Source organism: Oncorhynchus kisutch, linkage group LG10 (genome assembly GCF_002021735.2).
Source record: "Oncorhynchus kisutch isolate 150728-3 linkage group LG10, Okis_V2, whole genome shotgun sequence".
In the NCBI taxonomy this organism is placed as follows: domain Eukaryota; kingdom Metazoa; phylum Chordata; class Actinopteri; order Salmoniformes; family Salmonidae; genus Oncorhynchus; species Oncorhynchus kisutch.
This window is the reverse complement of record NC_034183.2, coordinates 52,225,460-52,243,370: the sequence shown is the minus strand read 5'-3', so window position 1 is coordinate 52,243,370 and position 17,911 is coordinate 52,225,460. Positions and strand designations below refer to the sequence as shown.

At 44.3% G+C, this 17,911-nt stretch overlaps 2 protein-coding genes across 8 annotated transcripts in view; both read left to right on the top strand.

Moving 5' to 3' along the window:
• Nucleotides 1–21: 21 nt before the first annotated feature.
• Nucleotides 22–4,842, top strand: LOC116375949 (all-trans-retinol 13,14-reductase-like). Its single transcript, XM_031834971.1, has 5 exons — nt 22–26; nt 2,349–2,509; nt 3,178–3,347; nt 3,567–3,726; nt 3,859–4,842. The coding sequence occupies exons 1-5, from the start codon at nt 22–24 to the stop codon at nt 4,002–4,004; spliced, it is 642 nt and encodes a 213-aa protein (XP_031690831.1). The 3' UTR covers nt 4,005–4,842.
• Nucleotides 4,843–5,682: 840 nt separating this feature from the next.
• Nucleotides 5,683–17,911, top strand: part of LOC109897279 (supervillin-like) — a 33,873-nt gene continuing 21,644 nt past the window's right edge. For 5 of the 7 annotated variants that reach the window (XR_004211272.1, XM_031833940.1, XM_031833941.1 and 2 more), the window contains exons 1-2: nt 16,466–16,550; nt 17,156–17,185. The gene's annotated coding sequence lies outside the window, so the exon portion shown is untranslated. Of the gene's footprint in view, nt 5,966–6,247; nt 6,397–6,533; nt 6,667–6,757; nt 9,617–15,335; nt 15,427–16,465; nt 16,551–17,155; nt 17,186–17,911 lie in introns of those variants that run through there. The other 2 variants (XM_031833938.1, XM_031833939.1) reach the window with 2 other exon arrangements.

The window sequence follows — 17,911 nt, the reverse complement described above, 5'->3', positions numbered from 1 at the left end:
AGGCTTATTAGTTGGGCTCCGATGGGGTACGACAGTTGAACTAAGCTAATTAGGTATTTCTAAGTTATATTCTTCAACAATCAATGGGTATATATCATCAATTTAAAAGTCAAAACATTTATGTAGCATTGCCCCATTAAAGATAATTTGTTCAACATGAATTTCCAAATCTTGATTGGTTTTATCTGAAATGCATTTCTGAAGACTAGTTTCGTGTTTTGAAAAAAACACATTTAATATCAAGTGATGTAGAAACTGCGGTTCTTATGGCATGAAAACCCAAAGTGGAAGGAAAAGGAAAGTTGACCGTGATTTAAATTACAACAAATATATTGCTTTACTACAACAAATTTCATAACAAAGTTTATAGCTAGAATCCTTAGTTGCTACATCCATTTTTTTTTACTTATAAAAGAATAATATATAACCATTCATTTTGAAGAATGTAAATTATAAATGCCTCATGAGCTTAGTTCAGCTGTAGTACCCCATCAGAAACCAAAATATAAGCTTGTTTAACTCCAATGTTTGTGAACAATGTAAATGTAAACACTCTATAACCTCAAGACATGGGTAAACTATAATTTTTATATCAGAGATGGTCAGTCTTTGCATCCAACTTTGAATTTGAGAGTGGTTACATTTTCCCCATGCCTATCCTTCAACTCTTAACCAAAACAGAGGCATGGGTGCCCACTTAGTTATTGCTTCAATTTTTTTTAAAAATGCGTTGTTGATTGATTAGTTTTCCACTCTGTATTTGATACCAGACGGTCAGAATGCAGAAACGAGCTGCTAGAACATTTTGCAGGAGAACAAAATCTTAATCATTCAGAATGTGTGCGCTTTCATTTATTACTGAGGGATATTGCTGCTGTTACAGGTGCTATTATTCATCTCAAGTTGCTACAAGGGAATGACACTACTGTATGAGCATATAAGTGCCACGTTCTCCTGTACAAACATTGGTACACAAGTATAAACACCATGGGACCACACAGCCGTCATACCTCTCAGGAAGGAGACGCGTTCTGTCTCCTAGAGATGAATGTACTTTGGTGCGAAAAGTGCAAATCAATCCCAGAACAACAGCAAAGGACCTTGTGAAGATGCTGGAGGAAACGGGTTCAAAAGTATCTATATCCATGTCCTATATCGACATAACCTGAAAGGCCGCTCAGAAAGGAAGAAGCCCCTGCTCCAAAACCGCCATTAAAAAAGCCAGACTACGGTTTGCAACTGCACATGGGGGAAAGATATTGTACTTTTTGGAGAAATGTCCCCTGGTCTGATTAAACAAAAATGGAACTGTTTGGCTGTAATGACCATTATGTTTGGGGGAGGCTTGCAAGCCGAAGAGCACCATCCCAACCATGAAGCACGGGGGTGGCAGCATCATGTTGTGGGGGTGCTTTGCTGCAGGAGGGACTGGTGCACTTCACAAAATAGATGGCATCATGAGGATAGAGAATTATGTGCAAATATTGAAGCAACATCTCAAGACATCAGTCAAGAAGTTAAAGCTTGTTCACAAATGGGTCTTCCAAATGGACAATGACTCCAAGCATAATTACAAAGTTGTGGCAAAATGGCTTAAGGAAAACAAAGTCAAGGTATTGGAGTGGCCATCACAAAGCCCTGACCTCCAATCCTTTAGAAAATGTGTGGGCAGAACTGAAAAAGCGTGTGCGAGCAAGGAGGCCTACAAACCTGACTCTGTTACACCAGCTCTGTCAGGAGGAATGGGCCAAAATTCACGCAACTTCTTGTCGGAAGATCGTGGAAGGCTACCCAAAACATTTGACCCAAGTTAAACAATTTAAAGGCAATGCTACCAAATACTAATTGACTGTGTAAACCTCTGACTTGAACTGTATACCTGATGTGTTGCAAAGACGGACATTGTGTAAGGTCTTGTGGTGTGGACTTTGAGAGAGAAGTGAGTTACTGCGACATTACATAACCTACGGTACATGATAGTGCGTCTAGTCATGTATTCTGTATTTCACTCCCCTTCACTGTGTGCATCAAAGATTGTGCTGTTTACAGTAATCTGTTTGGTAACAACTAAAATGCAGTGTCGTCAAAACAGACAGTATCACTGCACTTATTTCACAACATGTTTGGAACCTCAATAGATATTCGCACTGTTTAACAAGCATGGTCTACAGTGCATTTGGAAAGTATTCAGACCAACCCTTGTGTGTTGATTAGGGAGGGGGGGCAATTGAATCCTTTTTAGAGTACTGCTGTAACGTAACAATGTGAAGGGGTCTGAATACTTTCCAAATGCACTGTATATGTGTCTGTGCCAGAATCTGAGAAGGGTGAAGTGTTCTTTACGGTAGTGTTAAAGAGCCTACAGTATTTTTACTACTCCCATTATCTGGATGTTATAGGGTTGTCACCTATCTGAAGGGAAACCGGGAGGAGTCAGCGAGAAGTGTGCCCCTCCTCTTTGTGGCCTCTCCATCAGCCAAAGATCCCACCTGGGAGGAACGATCACCAGGTACAGAAACAAGACTAGTGCTGGCACTGATTTTTCACCATACTAAATGATTTAATTATTTTGATCCTTGGAAATGCATCATCCACTGACTTTACTTATTTAAACCCTTGGCTCGTATAAGGAGCACAATCCATTGGCTCATGTCCTACATATTACTCGGTTCGAGGCAAGTTGTACCGGTTGAGGCTGCTCTCGCCATATTGGCCTGGGCATCTCTCCTCCAGGTGTTTCTGGGTCAATCCTTTCTTTTCCTGAGGGTTGCCATGTTAGGCCTCGTTCTAGTTTTATTCCTGATGTGAGACTGTTTTGTGACGTTTTTGTTATTTTTTTAATTGTATTTACTTCATGGTAACACAGACAAGACAACAGTTAGAAAACTACAGAATTCTGTAGTATGTTGTCCTATCAGGTACCAGATGGTTGCAAATGCCCTTTCAAAGTCTGTTAATTTGATTTGTTCCATTCTATTGACTGTCCAATGTTGATGCATTAGTGTTGCAACGTGTTCCTGTAAACAACCTGCTTGGTCTCTTGAGCTACACCATACCAAAACATCTTGTAACTTAAAGACTTATTGGAAATGCACACAACTAACGATATCCGATGCCATCAGAACGAAGGCTGAACAGACGTGTTTCAACCCCTTTTCGTTTCCCCGTTCTTCACAGGCAAGTCCACCTTGAGTCTGGTGAGCTTTGCTAACTATGAGTGGTTTGAGGAGTGGAAGGATGACAAGGTGACCAACAGAGGGACTGATTACAATGAGCTGAAGCAGATCTTCTGTGACTCGATTCTGGAGGTGGTGATGAGCGTCTTCCCCAAGATTACCAGGGACAAGGTAGAGCATTTGGCCCGTTCGTACTAAACTCTGGTAGACAGCCTTGTCCGGGAAACTTAACATCTCTATGGTGGATGCGCTAGTAAGCTGTAACCTAGAAAAGTTTCCTTTTTTCATTTTGACAAATGATGTAACCTGATACCTCGATGGAAAGTAGTATGCATTGTGAACAGGGCATCGTCATCTCCCATTTCTCTCTCTCTCTGTGTCTGTCTTTAGGTTGAGTTCATCGAGGCTGGAACACCCATAACAAACACGCACTACATTGGAGCCCCTAAAGGGGAGATCTACGGAGCAGACCATGGCACAGCTCGTTTCAGCGCTGAGTGCAGTGCCACCGTGAGGCCCCAGACACCCCTGAAGAACCTCTACCTCACAGGTCAGTATCTTATATGGCTGATGGGGTCCATGGATATATCAGAGAGAAGCTATAAGTTTGACTTCAGTATTACTAAAGGTCTATATCGGCTCTGGTTTCTACTGCGTGCTGATGTTTGTGTTCTGTGTGCAGGTCAGGACGTGTTTGTGTGTGGCTTTGCTGGTGCGCTGGCTGGGGCTCTCACCTGTGGTTCTGTCATCCTCAACCGTAACCTGCACCTGGATACCATTGCTCTGGCCAAGAAGACCAAACGTGTTGACACTAAGAAGTTGGAGTAAAACAAGACTGACCACCTCCCTCAACCCGTTGTGGCTTCGGGTGAAGTTTCCCTTAGGTACAGATCTAGGATAAACTTCCCCTCCCCCAATCCACATTAATGGGGAAACTGACCCAAGATCACCATCTAGGGGCAACTTCACCCAGCTCACTGAAAGCTTTAATAACACAAGTCCAGGGGACAGGCTTCGATCTCTGGTCCTACAGTCAACACGGTTACTGCGTGTTTGCGGGTGTGACTATTCTAATCAATGAGTGAAGAGAACTCTGCTCTCTCTCACTGTTGAGGGAAAACACATTTGAAAGTCTAGGAATCTTTCTGTGGATGCTATCTGCATCAGATCTGTGAAATGAAGTTTACAACCAATCGACCTTTGAAAATGATAGCCCAGGGATAGATAGCTTTTTTTTCCAATTGTGTTTTCATAAATCAAGTGTGCAGATGGATGTGATTTAATACTAAATATTTTCACTCTTAATATATTGAGAACAAGTGTTGGGTGGAGTAGATTAAGTTACCAATACTTTTGATACCAGTACCAATAACTACTGCAAACATGTTAATAATTTATCAGTACTCAATATACTGTGGATGGATAACAGTGGCTTCTGTCTGAGTTTTCAGACGGTCTTCCAACCAGCTATGCTAAATTCACCTATGCAATAATGTAGGGTGAAAAAAAGCCATAACACAAAATTGTGAACCAGGTTTAAAAGCGCTATGCTGTAACACTAACCACTGTAAATGTCTATTGCCTCCATTTGAACACAGATGTAAAGACTGGATTGTTTTGAATGAACGAACATGCCTTGAGTTATTAAACATTGAATACAAAAATATCTTCATGCGGCTCATTGTAAAAATGAATTATTCCACTCTGTAAATGTATGGGGGGGGGGGGGGGGGGGGGACTTTGTAACAATAATGCAAACTGTGATAATGAAGGATTCATCAGAGAGAATAGATTTGTTTCCTAAACTTTTAATCATTTATCATCCCTTTACAATTCTATTGATACTGGTATCATGGCTGGCCTGGAATATTGTTTGATTTATTATAAGTCACAAAATGCATTTTACCATTCTTTCATCAATATCCCGTGGATAAACGTGTGTATCTATAGAACATGTCCATAATGTGCAAGACATGAGGATGGCACATGCACAGAGGTCTCCAGGACCACGTTTGTCGGACGTGATGAGAGCTCTGATTAGTTGAGAATAAGGGGCCGTACCAGAATGTTGTCCCATAATTTATGAGCGTCTTGAAAATGTATATATCTCTGCAGTTTGGTGTGAGAAGGTAAGTTAATCACAATTCATTTAAATATTAGCTAAGTATAGCTAACTACACATTGCACAAAGCAGCTTTGAGATTCCATTTTGGTTAGCTAGCAAGTGGTTGCTAGGTGAGGCTGGAGGAAGATTGCTGGCTACTTAGTTAGCTTGCCAGCGGCAATGCATAAAATCGGTGTCTTGTGTAAAGCTTACTAAACTAAGTTCACTCTTGCATAAGTACTTCATTTAGCTAGCTAGCTAAATAAGTCTCGTAAACGTCTTGACCCCCCACACACACACAAACACACATATGAACAGTGGCTACCAGTAAAAGGCGTATGCAAGTGGAAGCAGTTCACATCACTGTCCAGTTTATTACTTGACCGCTTGTTTACAGGCATTTTCGCACGGTCTATTCCATCCTAGTTACATCCAAAAATCAGCCGGTCATGGAGATCAATGGGTGCGATGAACATCAGAATGAGGAAATACTTGCAGAGAGGTGAAGGCGCATATGGCAAAGTGTACAGGACCAAAGAGGTCTGCAATGCAATCAACAGCGACTTGTAGCGGTGAAGAAGTTGAACATACCCGGAGACACGGAGAGTGGGATTCCTGCTTTCATGATCCGGGAGGTGGCGCTCTTGCGTAATATCGGGTATTTCAACCATCCCAACATTGTAAAGTAAGTTCATGTTTCTGTTATTAAATTATATCGGAACATTTTTGCATAGCCTTAGAATAACACATAATGGGGTTAAAATCACTGTGATGGTGTTTTATAATTGTATACCATGGTGTCATGCCATAGAACATCCTCCTTTCAATGCACAATCTGTTCAATTGTCAATGCCATTGTCCCCCAGCCTAACTAAGGTAAAGGAACTATGCATAAAAGTAAAAAGTATTTTTCTATGTCCTATTGAATGTCTCAATCCTCTCCTCTCTCTTCTCTCTCTCTCTTCAGGTGGTGACACTGTGGTACAGGGGCCCTGAGGTGCTGCTCCACTCTGGTTATATGTCCTCCAGCGCCGGCTGCATTTTTACCAAACTGTTCCTTTTGATACCATTGTTCTGTGCAGACGCTGAGGCTCAGCAGCTCCAGAAAATCTTTGAGTGAGTTTTTTTTTCTTCTACCGTGCCCTACTTTTGAACGGTCGTTTATGATAAAAGCATTTGAATAATGTATGAGTTGTGTTTTACCAGTGCCTTGTGTGTGGGGGTGTGTCTGTGCTCTTTCCCATGTCCCACAGGGTGATTGGCTTGCCCAGCGAGGAGGACTGGCCCAGGGAGAGCCCCATCTCCTACACCTGTAGCTGGTGCCCCAGAGACCCCTGCACCCAGCTCTTATCCAACCTGGGCCAGGAGGAGAACAACCTGCTCCTTGTATGTACAATATACACATTTTGAATCATGTTTCTGTTACAAGGCATTTTCCGAGTTAATGAATCTTTGAAATTCTATTGTTCTTTTAAAGCACAATGTCTAGAGTTCAGCCCGGCCAATCGCATCTCAGAGCTTCCAGAGCCCTCTCCCACCCTTTACTGGTGTGCGCCTGAGTACTCACAACCTGGCACGATGTGGAGAGAAGAAGGGAGAGCTGGGACAGAGGTTCATTCCTAGCCTATAGAACACTGAGGCTTCCCGTGCCGTAAGATGTGATGTACCTATATCAAAATGTTGAATTTTGGAATGGAAATAAAAAGTAAGTGAAAATATTAAAAAGGTAAATCTGCAGGTTAAGCAATAAAGTGGGCATCCTGCCACTGTTTTGGTTAAAAAAAAGTTGAGGGGTGGAAAAATTGAATCTCAAATTCATAGACAGAGCTAAGACTGAGCATGCATGATATCAAAATTATAGATTTAAACCATGTTTAAAGCTATATAGTGTTTGTTTACAATTACCTTATTTACAAACAATGGAGTAAAACAGGCTTATTAGTTGGGCTCCGATGGGGTACGACAGTTGAACTAAGCTAATTAGGTATTTCTAAGTTATATTCTTCAACAATCAATGGGTATATATCATCAATTTAAAAGTCAAAACATTTATGTAGCATGTCCCCATTAAAGATAATTTGTTCAACATGAATTTCCAAATATTGATTGGTTTTATCTGAAATGCATTTCTGAAGACTAGTTTCGTGTTTTGAAAAAACACATTTAATATCAAGTGATGTAGAAACTGCGGTTCTTATGGCATGAAAACCCAAAGTGGAAGGAAAAGGAAAGTTGACCGTGATTTAAATTACAACAAATATATTGCTTTACTACAACAAATTTCATAACAAAGTTTATAGCTAGAATCCTTAGTTGCTACATCCATTTTTTTTAACTTATAAAAGAATAATATATAACCATTCATTTTGAAGAATGTAAATTATAAATGCCTCATGAGCTTAGTTCAGCTGTAGTACCCCATCAGAAACCAAAATATAAGCTTGTTTAACTCCAATGTTTGTGAACGATGTAAATGTAAACACTCTATAACCTCAAGACACGGGTAAACTATAATTTTTATATCAGAGATGGTCAGTCTTTGCATCCAACTTTGAATTTGAGAGTGGTTACATTTTCCCCATGCCTATCCTTCAACTCTTAACCAAAACAGAGGCATGGGTGCCCACTTAGTTATTGCTTCAATTTAAAAAAGAAAATGCGTTGTTGATTGATTCGTTTTCCACTCTGTATTTGATACCAGACGGTCAGAATGCAGAAACGAGCTGCTAGAACTTTTTGCAGGTGAACAAAATCTTAATCATTCAGAATGTGTGCGCTTTCATTTATTACTGAGGGATATTGCTGCTGTTACAGGTGCTATTATTCATCTCAAGTTGCTACAAGGGAATGACACTACTGTATGAGCATATAAGTGAATGCATTGTTTAATTTTTATTGTTCCAAATGCACATTTGGTTCTTTATGGCCCTTTTTTAAAATTTCATATATATTCTCTGTTTAGATACTTGGAAAGGTCATACCTGTACATAGGTTTTCTTTTTAAGTTTTGAGGTGCCATTTTAATGTTAGGTTGCATTTTTTTCAGGGCGGAGAACATTCTGCGATCTTGTTTTAATTGAGCAAATGTAAATTCATTTCAGTGTGAGTACTTTAGACAATGTTACTGTTTTCATTTCATTCATTCTATTGAGCAGCACCTGTTAACTGTTATTGGATCTGGTTTGACAATTCGACCCTCATCTTACGTCATGTTTCCAAATGTCTGTTGTACTATTTTGTATAAGAGACATGGCTATAGGTTTATCCCACCTCCACGATGGCCACACAGGGTCAAGTGCAATCATGTTTATAAGGTCAGATATATTCTTACTGTTCAAGACCTGAAGTGGCCCAAGCTAGAGTATGAATCAAACTTCAGACTTCCTCTGGCATGGGACTGCCAGTGCTGCATCCTAACTTGTTGCCTAATTTGTGCAAAGGCCTCTGTCCTAGCTCTCTGTTCTGATCCCCCTTTCAATGTATTCTGGTCCTTGTACCCAGTTAATTTAAAGGCAGAGTCAGCGATATCACGTAGATGCACAAAGTAAACAGCGTAGTGGGTTAATTTACGCAAAAACTAAGAGCATTGGAGCGCAATGCTATACTTCTCCACTGTTTTGGTCCCGTGGCTACCACGTTGTAAGAGTGTGATGCGAACCTGTGCGCAAGCGCAGATACTATTTGAGAGCAAAGTTTTGCATCAGGCTTATCTTGCATCTCACTCATTGCAGTGTTTGCGTTGCTGTTTGTGCAAAGTCATTTCGGTGACTACCTTTAAGTGAAATGGCAAAGTGCCTGTTTGGGCACTCGAGGCAGTGTTCTATACTGAGAGGTGGTAGGGTACTTCTCCAATTTGTTTGCCTTACGGTATTTAGTGATAACTTTCAAACAGTTGAATTTTATTCCTGGGTCCTATTTGGATAAATACAAGTGTCTTTAGGGTTCAAGTTATCTTTATTCAAGCGTATCTTGATCCATGAAATGGCCAGACTTGACATTGTAGATGTATGTAGCATATGTTGTAGCAAAGAAATAAAACAAATCCAATCATAGCTTAAGAAATAGAGAAGACATTGCTGCTAACTTTATCTGCGCTATTGACAGTGTGCTGACATTTGACTGGTTCTGTCAATTGCTGTCTATAGCCCGCTCAGCCTTGGCCCCTGCATGTGGCATGCAGCAGCGCCTAGGCGAAGGGAGGGTGTTTATATTTGTAACAGGGACAGGCTGCGCTCGCCGTAAATGGGCTTCCACGCTCTCTGTTGCAGCGGCGCACAAATGCCCATTCCCTGCTGTTGTTAGTGACCATAGCCGGTCCCCTACGATTCGAGTACATGTAAGTACCCAAGCAAAATTCCTGTATGTAGCCTTCTAAAACAAAACATGTTGAAAGCCAATTTACAATGGGCATTGTTTAGCTTTTCGCTCATTGTAAATGACACCGTGAGTTTTAGTGCGCTTTCGGCACAACTAGATTGATTCGACTCAAATAAACTGACACAGTTGAGGACATCGTTAATTTAATTAATTTGAATTTAAAGTCCAATTTGATCTATTAATCGTATAGCTACACAGTTAGTTAGAAAAGCCTCTCCAGTGCGCACGAGTGGCAAGGAAAATAGACCCTCGAATTGTGTCCATTACGCGTCAGTTACTGACAAGGAATTGTGTCCCGAATGCAAGGTCTTCCCCCAGTTTTTTAAATTAATTGACATGTGGTATCAAATAGTGATTTATACTCTGTTAATAGATCTGTAATATCAAACTGCAGAGCGACTTGGTCGGCCTCATGTCTTTATCTTACCAAACATTTGATTTGAGACTTGTTTGAATAGGAACATTTCTCTCATTCGTGCCATGGCTCATGTCTTGTTTTGTCTTTTTTTTTTCATCCGAGTTCTTTCATACTATACTGTGAGATCTTATTTTTCGATAAATATTGGGCGGTGATGATGTTTGTTGCCATTGTGCTTTCTTGAAGTGGTACTGAATGTATTGTGGCTGATGTCGAGGGTGGAAGTTAGAGTGGGCTGGCATATCAACTAGGACTGAACTATATGTACAGAAAGGGACAGTGATGTCATGTCATCATTCAGACTCGCATGTAATTCATGTGATTTAGGCTAGATCTTTTGGATGCCATCCAGCATTGGTAAACAGCTGTTAATGTGTCACATCATTCCAGGGGCGGAGGTGTGGGTTACAGTATGAGGGGTGGAGGAGGAGAGCTACAGCTGCTCTAGAGGCATTATGTTCCATAGTGTACACAAGTCCTAGAAGCTGCAGTTGTTATCATTTCTAAACTCAATTAGAGTGTATTTGTATAGCTAAAACTCTGCCATGGCCCCAGTGATAGCAGTATTCTGAGCTATTTAAACCCAGAGCATTTTATTTTAAATAGAAGGCTCTGGTTAAATCTATCCCTAATTCACCTGCATCACATGTCCGTTGTGTCCAGTGATTATCCAGAACATGGGTACAGAGAGGTAACAGGAGGTAACAGGTAAGCCTTCCGCATGCTTTGGTTCGGCTAGCGCCTAGCCGACCGCTCGCATTCCCCCTCAATAGACCTTCGCTTGAAAAGCGAGGAAATAAAGTGGCAATAGTACGTACTGGTTGTCCATCTTGAGATGCCGAAGCCAGCGTACACTTCCTCAAAATAGTCAGAATTAATCTCAAATAACTCAAGAAATCTGTCATTCATTTTCACTTTTTTGCCGAGGAGATCTTTTTACATCTAACTAAGATGTTTGGTGCAGTATTTCTCGAGTTAAAAAAATGTGCATGAAAACGATTAGACTCTCATTGAATGACAAACACTTAATTGACAAATCCTTACTATTGACCAATCACCGAAGCAGGGGGCGTAGACTTCGGCTGCCGATTTTGGCTTGTATGTATAAATGTTCACCTTCTGAATCAGAGAGGTAATTCCTCCTACATCACAGAAGGTTGGTGGCAACTTAATTGGGGAGGACGGGCTTGTTGTAATGGCTGGAGCCTTACGGGTGGAATGGTATCAAACACATGGTTTCTAGGTGTTTGATGCCATTCCATTTGCTCTGTTCCAGCCATTATTATGAGCCATCCTCCCTTCAGGAGCCGCCACTGTCCTGCACTACATGACCAAAAGTATGTGGACACCTGCTCATCGAACATCTCATTCCAAAATCATGGCCATTAATATTGGGTTGGTTCCCCTTTGCTGCTAATACAGCCTCCACTCTTCAGGGAAGCCTTACCGCTTAATGTTGGAAGATTTCTGTGGGGACTTGCTTCCATTCAGCCACAAGAGCATTAGTGAAGTCGGGCACTGATTTTGGGCGATTAGGCCTGGCTCGCAGTCGGCGTTCCAATTCATCCTAAAGGTTTTTCGATGGGGTTGAGGTCAGGGCTCTGTGCAGGCCAGTCAATTTATTCCACACCGATCTCGACAGACCATTTCTGTATGGACCTCGCTTTGTGCACGTGGACATTGTTATGCCGAAACAGGAAAGGGCATTCCCCAAACTGTTGCCACAAAGTTGAAAGCACAGAATCATCTAGAATGTCTTTGTAGGGTGTAGTGTTAAGATTTCCCTTCACTGGAACAAAGGGGCCTAGCCCGAACCATGAAAAACAGCCCCAGACCATTATTCTTCCTCCACCAAACTTTACAGTTGGCACTATGCATTCGGGCAGGTAGCGTTCTCCTGGCATCCGGATGCCAAACCCAGATTCGTCCATCAGACTGCCAGATGGTGAAGCTTAATTCATCATTCCAGAGAACGCGTTTCCACTGCTCCAGAGTCCAATGGTGGCTTTGCACATGGTGATCTTAGGCTTTTGTGCGGTTGCTCGGCCATGGAAACCCATTTCATGAAGTTCCCGATGAACAGTTTTTGTGCTGACTTGCTTCCAAAGGAAGTTTGGAAGTTGGTAGTGAGTGTTGCAACTGAGGACAGACAATTATTACGCGCTACACGTTTCAGCACTCGGTGGTCCCGTTCTGTGAGCTTGTGTGGCCTACCACTTCGCGGCTGAGCCGTTGTTGCTCCTCGACGTTTCCACTTCACAATAGCTCTAGCAGGGCAGAAATTTGATGAAGTGACTTGGAAAGGTGGAATCCTATGACGTTGAACGTCACCGAGCTCTTCAGTAAGGCCATTCTACTGCCAGTGTTTGTCTATGGAGATTGCATGGCAGTGCGCTCGATTTTATACACCTGTCAGCAGCGTGTGTGGCTGAAATAGCCGAATCCACTCATTTGAATGGGTGTCCATATACCTTTTGTATATATAGTGTACATTAATGCTGTTCATAGCAGTTCCTCAATGCCCCGTGTGTCCTCAGGGTCAGCGTGGGACCAGGGTGAAAGAGGGACATAAAACATAGTGTCCGTGACTACCTCACCTCAGCTCTGTTTACAATGACATGCGGGGAGATACGATACCCACCTTCCGTTTTGCCTCTCTATGAACTTCTATGTGCATGTTGATTCAACTTTATCTTGGCAAATAGTGTATACAGTCTCATTTCTCTGTGTATTCCTAGCGAGTACTAACAAGTCTGTTCATCCGGGTGCTTTAGACCAAGCTTGTCAGCTAGTGTTACTGGATTAGGGGCTGATGATCCATGCCGAGCTCCAATGGCAACCAACCTCTCTCGCCCAACCCAGCCTTGCCTAGCCCGTCACATGACCTCTGCACCGGTCTGCCCAAAAGATGGACACTCTCTGTCTCCGTCTTCATTGTCTTACACTCAATTACACGGTATTGGGACGTTTCTCATCTTGCCCTCTCTTATTCTTGAGACGGTAGGGCTATACTAACCAAGCTGTCTCTATTCTTGTGGTAGTCAATTTTGTGGTTGTGTTGAACTTGACCTCACATACACAAACATACACACGCGAGCACACTAACACAGCTGCCCTTCTGAATCTTGATGTCCCATGGGGATCACTGCGTCTGACAGCTCAGCTTTCGGTGCCTGGCCCTTTGCTGTCGTCTGCGGCAACGTCAGATTTGCAGATTCACCTGGCTCTATGTAAGTCGCTTGCTCACGCTGTCTGAGAGCTGCAGTCAAAGAGTGAGGAGGGAATGCAAAATCTATTTAAAGGTCAAATCATGTCTTCCGTATATAAGCTTGCAATCTGGAAAACACTCTTGTCTCACACCATTCCCAATACACCCAGAGTAAGCGGTGTGTCTACAGTGTAATCGATGTCTGTGTTTATCCGTTTATGGTGACACCATGACTCTTACAGACCACCACAGAGTACAGTGCCCTTAAGCCTGCAGTAGCTCTGCTGTGCTAAGTCCTATGAGTCCCATAGCTCTCTGCTCATTGTTCCATAGGCCCCATTGTGTTTCAGCTGTGGTGGGGAAGGGACAGGAATGCCAACGCTAACATTTAGCCATTTCAGAACACCACTCACACGCCACATTTTGGGCGGCCTATCAAATGGCTCAAGTCCCTACTGATTGAGAATACAAATGTGGTGATGTCATTATTTGTATTTGATTAGTGGTTCAGATCCTTGTTTGTGTTCAAACAGCCAGGTAAGCTAGTAGCCAGGGTGTAGGTTTTGCATGTGTGTGCTTGTTGAGAGAGACATTTAGAGACTGTCAGATGAGTGAGTATGGACAGTCCTGCTCAGGGACATTACTAGGGACATACATTCCCAATGACATGTTTAGTACCATGTTATTGGTAGAGGATCAGAATGAATGCGGTAGCCTACGTAAACTATGACTGGGTTTGAAAAGCCAGCGAACTATACCAACTCTGGGTAGGCCTATTTTAAAATGTGATTTACTTTATAAATGTAATCTTTTGTTTTGTTAGTGAATTTATCACTTGCCGGACAGCGTCTCCACATGTTCAGCTCGCTGACATAGGAAGGCACTAACTAACTAACGTTGACAGCAAGAGCCACTGATCCTGTCCAACCTTAATGAAAACCAGTGGAATTCTACTGAGAAACCTGCAGACAGTCAGCCATGTACTGTAGGGACTGAAGTGGAGCTGACTGGCTAGCTGACTGGCTGGCTGGCTTGCTGGCAGTGGTATAGGGTTTCAGTGCAAGGGGAGATTCCTGCTTTTCAGAGCAGGTTATCTTACAGGGCTTCAGCAGGAAAGAGGAGGGAGAAAGAGCGAAGAGAGAGAGACTGGCGACATGGGAAGGAAAGAGAAAAAAAGAGGGGGCAATCATAATGTAGCCGGTTGCCTACAGATGGCATGCTGCTTTAAAATGAGATGAAGCAAGACGCTGATTTTATAAGGGACATTTCAACTAGGTATGGTTTGTTTTGGTTCAGTGCTATGTGGGTGTCAGAAAGATGTGTGTCAAATCGGGCCACTGTAAATTCTTTTAGGTTTTTGTTCCGTCATAGCGTCATGTCATTTGATGTAATAGTGCACTTGTAGGCTGGTGGTATGTTTATGTCGTAGTGATTGACTTAACCAAGAACATACGGATGTGAAACAAACAATGAATGAATTATTCAACTGGTTGTGAATGAATGTGTGGCTAACTGATTGAGAAAGTGAGATATCGCAGTTATCTGACGTTTCTATTGCTCCCTCTGTCTCAGCAGAGCAATGAGCTCAAAGGAATGATTTGTCTGTCTTACACCCTGCTGATTGGAAGAAGACATTCCCAATGCCAACAACGGAGGTGCTGATTGGTTCTGCCTGCCAACTTTGGACCTTTTTGACCATTTATCCTTTGGTGTCTAATAGCTGAGAAGTGACATAGGGGGGAATCTCTCGAGGTTTTGAGTCATCAATGCCCAGGTCATTGTTAAAGGAGACTTACTGAGACAGACAGGGAGAGGAACAGACAGGGAGAGGAACAGGCAGCATGGACACTATAGAGAACCCCGCCTTGGAGCCCAGATCGGAGCGGATCGCCCGCTACAAGGCCGAAAGGAGACGGGAGCTACAAGAACGCTATGGCAACATGGAGGAGCTCCCATCCAAGTGGGTGAGGAGGGATGGGACTCTCATGAACTCAGACAGGATCCTCTCTGGGGGGGTGAACGGCAGAGCGGGGGGGCCGGAGGGGGGCAGGAGGGAGAGCAACACCCCTCTGGAGTCAGAACCGAGGGGAGTCTCCAACGGCTTTGAGGCAGACACTGCTGCAGACCCAACATACATCCGAAGGTGAGTCCCTTCCATGTGTAGCCATTAGCCAATCAGTAGTGGAGATCCTTCTCGACCCCAAGCAAGAAGACAAAAGAGTGATGCGGCAGACAGATTGCATACACTGACTGTGATGTCACCCCACATGCTGACTCAGACCACTGAACCTAGTTATGCTGAAAGTATGCAGGTAATGTCTGCTGGACATCAGTGAATTGCTGTCTTATACAGTATCAGGCCATGTACACATAGAGTAACAGCCCCAACAGACTGGCCTTTTCCCTGTTCCCTAACAACAGATTGATGAAACACCCCCCCCCCCCCCACCAGTCACCAAGCTCCTCCTCCAGTGAAAATTCTTTCCTGTGACCTTTCAGCCTCGTAAAACAGTGGTCAGAGTTCACCTGTGCTTTATGGCCTTTGTTGCTAATTCAAACGGAGCGAGCTAAACCCGACTCCCAGCGTCATGCAGTACTAGTACAGCAGAGATCACATTGATTCCTCCATGTGTGTATTATAACCTGCTGGCCTGGACTCTCTTTCCTGTAAGAGGTACAATACTTTGTCAGGAGTGCTCTTTAGGAATTGGCGTCGTTGTGGTAGTTTGCCACTTTCCTTATGCCACCTCTCTCCCACCTCCCTCCTCCCCCGCCCCCAGGCAGTGTTCTTCTGGCTCTGCCGGCATGTTGAGTGGGGGGGAGCCCCTAGCTCCCCCAGGCCCCCCTGGACCCGACGCGGCCCAGCTGCAAACGCGGGTGTCGGTGGGCCAGTTGAGGAGTGCCCTGCTGCAGCAGACCGGGACTGGAACACAGCCTGAGAAAGTGTAGGGTCTCCTGCATGTTACGGCCTGTGTGTGTGTTGTTATTCTGAATATGTGTGGGCGTCAGTCGCACTGCTTCCATTTTCTCACTATCTCTCTCTCCCCTTCTCTCCCGATGCTCACCCTTTTCCTCCGTGGTTGGGGATAGTAGTCCCGACAGTGGCCGCGCGGCCTCTTCCCTTGACCTGGCTGTAAAGCCGGGCTCGGAGGGGGGACGGCAGCGCACCCGTCGCTACCTCCCTGGGGTGTCAGGCGGGGGCCGCAAAACCAACGAGCGCTTCAGGACACAGCCGATCACAGCCTGCGAGGTGCAGGAGAGCGGCGGGTAGGGACTTGTGTGCTGCGGCCAGCCATATCAACCAGGTCATATCACAGCATGCAGGTTAAGCCTGGGGCTCATCTGGAAGACTCTGCCCTAGTTTGGTTACTCTTCAGGTGGAGAGGTTTGCAGTGTTTTGTGCCGTTGCTGTGTTTTGTTTCTTCTTTTCTGATTGTTTTGATAGCGTGTGATAACGGTTTGTATGCATGTAAATGCTTTCCAGATATTTACTGTCCCCTGATAGAGGAGCATCTCTGTTGGTGGTCCTTGTGGTTATGTATTGAAATAGTTTGGCCTTTGTACACTGGCAAGCGGCATGATTTGCGTGTATGTTTGCATCCGTTCATGGCGCTTGATAGCAACCTTGACATGAACTGTGTTGCTTTGTTGAGTGTGCAGATATGACCCAGGAGCCTGGGTCTGTGTGTGAGATCCAGTAACCTGCACAGACATCAGAGAGAGAGTGAAAAGAGAGAATTACACCAGGCAGGAATGAGCATGGTCAAACTCCTCTCATCTTTTGTCTTGTGTGCATGTTTCAGCCAATGACCACGTGTTGATTCTCTCTCTCTCTCTGTCTCTATGTCTCTCCCTCTCTGTGTGCCCCACAGGCTGCTAGAGGAAGAGGCGAAACGCAAAAGGTAACGAACCCTGCCCACCTGGCTCTCACATGGCCTGTTTTATTTTGCCACACAAACGGCTGATCCATTGCCTATTGCACAGCCTCTGTAACCGCCGCTGTGTTAACTGAGTGGGGGGGGAGGGAGGGAGAGAGAGAGAGGGAGAGAGAGAGGAGAGAGAGAGAGGAGAGAGAGAGAGGGAGAGAGGGAGAGAAACAGAGGGAGGGAGGGAGGGGGAGAGGGGGAGAGAGAGAAGAGAACAGAGGGAGGGAGGGAGGGAGGGAGAGGGGGAGAGAGAGAGAGAGAACAGAGGGAGGGAGGGAGGGAGAGGGGGAGAGAGAGAGAGAAACCTAAGGGAGGGAAGGGAGGAGGAGGGAGGAGGGGGAGAGAGAGAGAGAAACAGAGGGAGGGAGGGAGGGAGGGAGAGAGAGAGAGAGAGAGGGGAGGGAGAGAGAGGAGAGGGAGGGAGGGGGAGAGAGAGAGAGATGAGAGAGAGGGAGGGAGGGGAGGGAGAGGGAGGGAGGGAGGGAGGGAGAGGAAGGGGGGGGGGAGAGAGAGGGAGGGTAGGGAGAGGGGGATGAGGGGGAGGAGAGAGAGGGGAGGAGAGGGAGTGGAGGAGAAGGGGGAGAGAGAGAAACAGAGGTGAGGAGAAGAGACGAGGAAGAGAGAGAGAGAGGTGTGAGAGAGAGACGACAGAGAGAGCCGAGACGAGGACGAGAGAGAGAGAGAAGAGAGAGACGAGAGAGA

Coding starts and splice junctions, on each gene's coding strand:
- LOC116375949 (XM_031834971.1), top strand. Junction 3,348..3,566: donor CCAAGATTACCAGGGACAAG/GTAGAGCATTTG, acceptor GTCTGTCTTTAG/GTTGAGTTCATCGAGGCTGG. Junction 3,727..3,858: donor GAAGAACCTCTACCTCACAG/GTCAGTATCTTA, acceptor TTCTGTGTGCAG/GTCAGGACGTGTTTGTGTGT.